We start from the raw sequence: 7,815 nt of genomic DNA, 5'->3' as shown, positions 1-7,815 counted from the left end.
ACACTCCATGGGAGTACCATAAACATGGCTATCACATGCCTCTACACATGGACACACGCCCACATATCCTCGCTTAGGGGCAAAATGCAAGATACCCAAGCTTGGTCCTTCACACCTTCCTGTCTGGGAGGAAGTCGTCAGGCGCCACGACACCACCATCTGCAGCCTTCATTCCAATGAAAATTGGCAAGAACTCTAGGCACCAAATGAGGCCACCGCATGACACTCGTTCGGACTTTTCTGCCGGGGAGAGTGGAAGCGGTGAAAAGGCCCCTCTCAGGACGCCTCGTATTTCCATAAGTCCGTGCTGTTCCAATTTATACACACCTCATACTCGACAGCAGAGTTGGCAGCAGATGCACATTTCGTATGTAAACAGTGTTTAAAATACCCTGTTCGAGAATTTGATCATTAAATTAACTCTGGCAGCTTTAGCTAAGGATGGATTTTTACCAGTGGGAGCAGGGGAAGACTACCTGATCTGACTGAGGACACCCATTGGAGGCTCCAGAGTTCTCGAACGTGAAATTCCATGCGTCTCTTCAGCGTGAGAGCTAGGAGGTATGTGCTCTCTTTCTCCTTGGTGGTTCATACAGACACCCCAAGCCTGACTCATAAACACGATGTGCCGTGGCAGGGCAGTGAACCCAACATAGGTGGGACTCAAGAGCCTTCTTGGCCTTGTCGCACGGTAGCCAAGGAAGGAAGAGATTCACGAAGTTACTGGACAGGAATCCAAACACTGGAACGCTCACATATCTAAAAAGGCCCATCACCTCACAAGGGGAGAATGCCTCAGCCCAGGGCTCAGTCGCCTGCACTCCAGAGCTTACGCTTGATCGGGTGCTGTTATATTTAGTCAACTGGAAGTTTTGAAGATCGGTCGTGAATCCAAACCCATCGGCTATAAATTATCCCAATAATATTTCCTCCCCCACGTTCTCTATGGAGACCAGCCTTTTCCAGGATCCTCTTCCACGTTCTGGTCTCCTTGCCGAGGATTCCTCTCCTTGGCATTGCAGTCTTGTGCCAAAGCCAGCTTTTTCCTGGGCAGTTCAAGTAGGTTCCATGCACCTCACTCATCCTCCAAGAAAAGTTTCCTGACGCATTTCCAAGAGCAGCTCCAGGGTACCACGAAAGCATTTTTAGGACGTCTCTCCACAACCAAATGTTCACAGTGATCTTCTTAGCCTCAAGTTCAGTCCCAAAAGGTCAGAGATCAAGAAGGAAGCTGCTGAATAGCCAAGGTAGACTTCGTGAGAAGGACCTTTCTAAGAAAGCATGATCCCAGTAAGCAAGCTGGAAAGAGAGTTATGGCCTAAGTTCCCATTCTCCCCCATCATAGTTACATGACCTGCATGGAAGTGGGGACGGAGAGAGACAGGGAAAGTATTAGGCACCGTAAGAGCCGTCCATGCTATGGGAATTCACCTCCCTTTGTCAAGCGGTCCGTCACTCTAAGAGATCAGTGATGTAAGATGCCACAGGGAAGCAAAGGCAGAGAATACATTAAGCGGCAGAAAGATTATATGGCGCCCCATTGCACAAAAGTCTACTGATGCTACATGTCTTGGTCATTCGATTTCTGGGAAATTTCTTGGTAGAATTGAGGAAGATTTGCAAGTTGTGTCTTTCTTAATAGAAGCTCCACATCAGAAGTCATGAAGGACATCTCCCAAGACCCTTTCTGGAAGGGCCTTGCAAGGGCGGGGGGGTGGGGGTCTCATTAATTTCTTAGACTAAGGAGGGCAGTGAGCACAGCTCTTCACACTGGTCCTACAAAAATGGAAGAAACAGCCAACTCCATGGAGTCCGTCCCTTCTTCTAGGGGCCACCTGTCAATGACAGTGCTAGAAACCCAGGATTCCACAGAGACCTCTCTTCTGAACTGTGAGGTCCCAGCACCCAGAACTGGCCGTGACACTGTGATAGTATATCACAAATGTGAGCCAGGGGAACGGGATGTTAGAGAGTCAGGAATTCTGACTGAGGAAGGTGCGGAAGGGGTGGAAATTTCGTTGGCATTATTTACAGATTAGCCCAGCCTAGAATCTGCCTTCTCAGTGGAGAGGGCCCAAGGCATTCTGGAGGACGAGTTGCTGACCCAGAGAAGGGTGTCAGTAGCCAGGTGCTACCACTAACCAAAACACGAACATGGGCAAATGGAGCAGAGTCCCAGCTCTGGCGGCTGGGTCATGCTTCGGAACGGCCCTTCATCCCCTCCTCGCCCCCGGCCTCCCAACCTAAACACCACTGCTTTTGAACACCTATGACATTTCACATTAGAAGATGGTCTTGGTAGCGAGGGGAGGGGAAAGCCGGTGATCTCCCAGAGTCCCCATCTGAGGTCTAACTGAGCCGCCTCTGGCTTTGGGACAGCAAATCTAAGTACATTTTGGACCTCAGGAACCTGGGGTAAGAGTCTTTCTCCATGAGGCTGTGTACTTTCCCCTGGGCTTGGTCGAAGCAGGTCAAAGATGGCTCTTGCATGTTCTTCCTCGTGGCTTCTCGGGTCTGGAAGTCTATGTTTACCTGGAGACACAAACAGAGAGCATGGTCACAGGCTCTCAAGGGCCAAGGTGCCTGGCGGCTGGTCCTAGCCACGTAATAACCAGTGACAGCATCTTATATATGTATGGTTATTGCTGCTTTTCAAACCGCTTTCATAGAGGTCATCCCTTTCAATCCTAGAAAGAATCCTATGAGGTCTGAAGACCAGATATTCCTCACCTCAATTTATAGATAAGAACACTGAAGAAAAAAGACACTAAAAAGCTGGTCTGAAGTAATATGAAAAGTTAGTAACAATGCCAAGGCAAAACCCCAATTCACTTAACTCTTAATCCAGAGGCCTTTACAATGTCAAACAAAGAGTTAAACTCGAAACAGGTATGAATGCAGGTTACCTGAAGTAAGCTCGCCCTCTTGTCTTTTCTTAAATACTAAGAAAACAAATGCCCCAGGAAGAAACACCATGGTTAGAATGCTCATCTGTGCTCCAAGCAGCATTAAAAGAAGCCCACAGCACCCTGGCCACTGGCCAAAGACCTCCTGTGGCCCAAGTCAAAGCATCATTGAAGAATTTAGGTATGAAATGCACCTAAACTCACAGATAGCCAAAGTTTTATAGCCGATACTTTTCTTCTGTAAAACCGTCCCAAGTAAAATTTTTGTTTTATATCTCAGAACGGCAGAACATAAAAATTTATTTTATTATAAGTTATCATAAAATAATATAAATGATTATAATTATTCACTAATAAGCAGTGACAAATATTCCATAGGTGCTTTATCCCTAATACTCAGAGTAGTCTTGAAAGGTAGGTGATGTTATACCCTTTTACATCTGGGAAAATGTGATTCAGAGAAGTTAGGTAACTTGACCAAGATCACACAGCTAGTAAGTGGTGGAGCCGAGACTGGAACAAGAATTCAAAGTGGGTGCTCGTTCCATTAAAGCCATGTTGCCTCCCACTAGGAAACTAGCACGGATTCAGTGGCGTCTACCCTTGCAGAATCTCTATAGAAACAGAGCTCCCACAGGCATATGTTCAATGGACAGACAGCTAAAACACTCCTGATAGAGCTCTTTTTATACCAGCCCTCGGCTCTGCCCCTTCAAACGATCCCTTTTTCATCAAGAGCCATCAGAGCAAGGAGGCTCAGTTCAGAAGAAAGTCCCCATGGAGCCTGGCTCAGACCCCCACCAGGAAGGAGATGTGAGCCAGGAGCCATGGATAAGGGTGGGGCAAGATGCCCGCTACCGCCAACACACCTCCCTCGGAGCCTGCACATCCACAAACTCCTCAAAGATCCTATGAGCCTTGGAGACCAGTTTTGCAGTTGACCTGGTCTTCTTGAACTCCTCGCAGGCCAACCAGAATTCCAGGTTCTCCTCGCTGAACTCCGTCTTCAAAAAGGCGCGGAACGCAGCCACCCCATCTGTGGATGTGGAGGGAGGTGGGGAAGAAGAGACATAGGAAGAAGCTTAAGCTCAGGAACTGCAGAAGAAAGAGAAGAAGGGAGTCATCACGGGAGAGGGGCCCTGACTGTCTAGCCCCGAGTGCCCCTCCATATCCTCCTGGGGACTTTTCTCTTGGACACTTCGGTGGTCACTGCCCGGCCCCTAATGCAGAGTTGGCTGTCCCTTGGGTCTACTGGTGAGTCTGTGTTTCTAATTAGACTGAAGTAATGCATACAATCCATTCCTTACCATAATCCAAGTCAACCACCCCGAAAACAATCCAATCTGTTATAAGACAAACTAGAGAGAGGTGTGAATTCCTCAGGGCAAATTCTCCACCAGGACCAGAATAATGTCTGAAAGTAAACATGTACTGAAATGCAGCTGGAAACACCATTCTAGCCCATGGATGCGGTTCCCAGCCTCTTCTAAAACACCTTTGAGGCCCCGTATTTTGATGGTTAATTCCATCGATAATTTATTTTAAAAGATCTTGCCTACCAAATTATATGTTTTAATTAAGATTAATTATAACTTTGTACTAAATGACTTAATAATTAATCTACCCTTTCATTTTTATTAATCATGCATATTGCCAAACGAAGCCTCCATTCAGAGTAAGATGAGCAGAGTTACCACCTGGACATAACATTCATTGATAACCTATGCATTCGATGAGAGGTTGGGGGAGGGGTTCAGCAAGGTGGCCCCTGAGTGGTGGCCGGTCCACACGTGACAAGAGCCATGGATACTATCAGTGGACGCAGGGAGGACCTGAGGACCACAAGCCAGAGGCCCTCCCCCTGCTGTAGTCAGGGAGCGTAAGGGAAAGAGGAATGGGAGGACCCATGGCACTGTGCATTTATCTAAAAGAGCAAATGCAAAGTGACTTAGAACAGGGGTCCCCACCCCCGGGCTGCAGACCGGTATCAGCTGTGGCCTGTTAGGAACCTGGCTGCACAGCAGGAGGTTATCAGCAGGCTGGCGAGTGAAGCTTCATCCGTATTTGCAGCCGCCCCCAGCACTAGCATCACTGCCTCAGCTCCACCTCAGATCATTAGGCATTAGATTCTCATGGGAGCACCGGTCCCTGGTGCCAAGAAGGTTGGGGACCGCTGACTTAGAAGAGTCAGTTGAAGAGCCTGCTGTTTTTAAACCAGCAGAGATTTAATTCCTTGAATGGGAGAATTGTTTGTTGTTTGTGTTCGATTTTGTTTTGCTTTTCATCAAGCAAAAACAGGTGCTTGCGAGCAAGCCGAATCCAGTTCCAGAGAAAGGAAGAAAATTACCTTTCTGCCTCCCTCAGTGGTATAGGTGAAGGAACCCAGCTAAGGAAACTGGCCTCACGCTATATAGCGTCCAGGCATTCTCTCTTTTCATCTAAGTCCCAGCTTCGCTGGGTCTTCGCGTGATTAAAGAGATAACACCTGTGAAACCATCTGAGCGACGGTGCTCCGCTTCTTCCATTTCGTAGAAAACAGATGCTTAGAGAAGTGGCCTGAGTGCACACGAGTAATAATACGCAGCGTTAAAAACACACGAGGTATGCTGACTCCCAATCCAACGCAGCAATACTGCCTGCCCTCTCTGTTCACTCGCTCATTCATTCATTCACCCATTACGTGGCCCAGGCATTCTGCTAGGCACAATTATTCTCACGGAACTTGCAGTGAAAGGGCGATCTGAGGCAAGAAAACATAATTATGGTAATCGTGGTATTACGTGATTAGCGACACGATAGGGAAAGCGGAGGTTGCTGTGAAAGCACCCAGAGGGGCACCTGAGCCCCGACAGGAGGCAGAAGGGAAGGACTTGCAGGAGGAGGAAGCTTCTGAGCTGAGATGTGAAGCTGGAGAAGGAAGCAAAGTGAAAGCGGGAAGGGAGGACAGGAAAGAGAATTGCAGGAAGGGAGAACCACGTGAGCAAAGGCCTAGAATTAAGAAACTCTATTTACGTAACCCGAAACTCCATGACGAGTAGGAAGACAGGTATTTAATAATAACGGTAAGAACAATGCTAGAAATTACTGAGCCTACTTATAGGATAAACATATACCAAGAGGCCTATGGAAAAGCCAGAGAGGTAGACAGATGACACGGCACTAAGAAAGGCCAGGGGAGTGAGTATTTCAAGGTGAAGGAAGTGGCCGCCGTGTTCCAGTGCCACTCACAGGTCCCGCTAGATACAGCGTGAGAAGTGGTCATTAGATTCAGTGGCGAGATTCGGCAACCCCCGGCAGGAACAGGCTTAGCGGTGTGATGGGGGCCTTAGCCATCCTGTGGTAAATACAGTGGAGAGTGAGGAGGGGGAAGCAGAAAGAGTTCATTTCGAAGTCTCTTGCAAGAAGGGAAGAAAAAGATCAGACAGCACAGCAGGAAGGAAGTTGCAGGTGAGAAAAGAGGGTTTTTTATTCTTTTGGGTTGTTTGGGTTTTGGGTTTCTTTCTTTCTTTCTGTCTTTCTGTCTTTCTTTCTGTCTTTCTTTCTGTCTTTCTTTCTGTCTTTCTTTCTTCTTTCTTTTTTTGTAAGACAGTCTTGAGTATGTTTAAATGTTAATCTAGTCAGAAAAGACCTGTCGAGCAGCAGTTGACGTTAAAGGAAAGTGTTTACTTGATAAAATGTTGCCCCTAGGAAGACGGAACAGAATTATGATGGAGGGCAAGAGGCGAGGCTGCATGTGAATGCAGGGAATTTTCTAGTTTGGGTGCATGAAAAAGGAGTTCCTATCCCATCTCAGATGAAGAGGGTGTAGGACCAAGGGGGTAGCAGGTTTTCGTTTTATTGATTTATTTGAGATCTGGGGCAGGGAGTTTTATTTATTTCCCATACGCCATGTTTTCCGCTGGGAATTTTACAGACACCAGCTCAATTTCTTTTCACAACGCTGATCCGTAGATAGTATCACTCTCATTTTCCACAGGAAGAAACGAAAGCTTACAGAAGTTGGAGAAATTTCCCAGGCGCAGAGCTGGCGAGAAGAGCCAAGTTTCCCTACTGGGTCCATCTGATGCCAGAGCAAGAAATTTCCAGATACGTGTGCAGGGAAAGAGCAAAGGAAGAGAGAGAGTAAAGATGCGAAAAATAGGATCTAGGAAAGGCAAATTCTAGAGAAGGAGGGAGAGGGGTCAAGAAGTGGAAGAACTTGTCTTCCTTAAAATCAAAAGGAGAGGAAAAGAAAGCGAGGTGGATGACAATAGAGAGAGATGGTCAGGGAAGGGATGTGTTGGAGGTGAACAGCAAGTCGAACGGCCTTGACCTTCTTTATAAATTTGGGGTGCAGGCGGTCTGTCTCCACGTGCTAGGTTTTGGGGATATGGTATGGGTAAACCAGATGAAGTTGCCGCCTCACAGAACTAGCAAGGTAATCTAGTGTAACAGGCAGTAATTTAAAATGATTTATCGAATAATCACATGTGCAGTGTGTGCTGTAGTGGGGACACATGTAAGAATAGAAAGAGTTTGGAACAGCTACTTCGGAAAAATTAATAAGAAGGTAAGAAAAGGGCAAACAATTATAAGGATGTAGATTTTAGTTCCTGGGGAGGGTTATGACACACCAGGAAGGGAGCAAAACTTTTAGTTTTGGGGTACACCCATCATTCAAAGAGAGGAGCACCAGTTCCAGGCTAGTAAATATACCTTGAACTTGGAGAAGAGCAAGGATTTAGGACCTGGCAGATTTGGACAAAGAAGAAGGGGAGAAGGATAAACAGGAGGTTAAAAAACAAGTTGAAGTGAGAAATTTTAAAAACAACCACCACGGGCATTTAGTGACCGCTTACTTTGGGCCAGGCGCCGCACCAAATGCTTTCTGAACCTTATTGCATTTGCTCCTCACAGCAAAGTTATAGCA

The 7,815-nt window shown here is 46.9% G+C and overlaps 1 protein-coding gene across 4 annotated transcripts in view; it reads right to left on the bottom strand.

Moving 5' to 3' along the window:
* Positions 1–2,005: 2,005 nt before the first annotated feature.
* Positions 2,006–7,815, bottom strand: part of RGS8 (regulator of G protein signaling 8) — a 33,033-nt gene continuing 27,223 nt past the window's right edge. For all 4 annotated transcript variants that reach the window (XM_039881625.1, XM_039881627.1, XM_039881626.1 and 1 more), the window contains 2 exons: positions 3,776–3,942; positions 2,006–2,532 (listed from right to left, as the gene is read on the bottom strand). In XM_039881625.1, the coding sequence (XP_039737559.1) occupies positions 2,350–2,532; positions 3,776–3,942 (350 nt within the window). In that variant the 3' untranslated portion in view covers positions 2,006–2,349. The remainder of the gene's footprint in view (positions 2,533–3,775; positions 3,943–7,815) is intronic.

The sequence above is a fragment of the Pteropus medius genome, unplaced genomic scaffold, assembly GCF_902729225.1.
Source record: "Pteropus medius unplaced genomic scaffold, Ma_sr-lr_union100, whole genome shotgun sequence".
Taxonomy (NCBI): domain Eukaryota; kingdom Metazoa; phylum Chordata; class Mammalia; order Chiroptera; family Pteropodidae; genus Pteropus; species Pteropus medius.
Note: the sequence above shows the minus strand (reverse complement) of the source record. Positions and strands in the feature narration are given on the sequence as shown.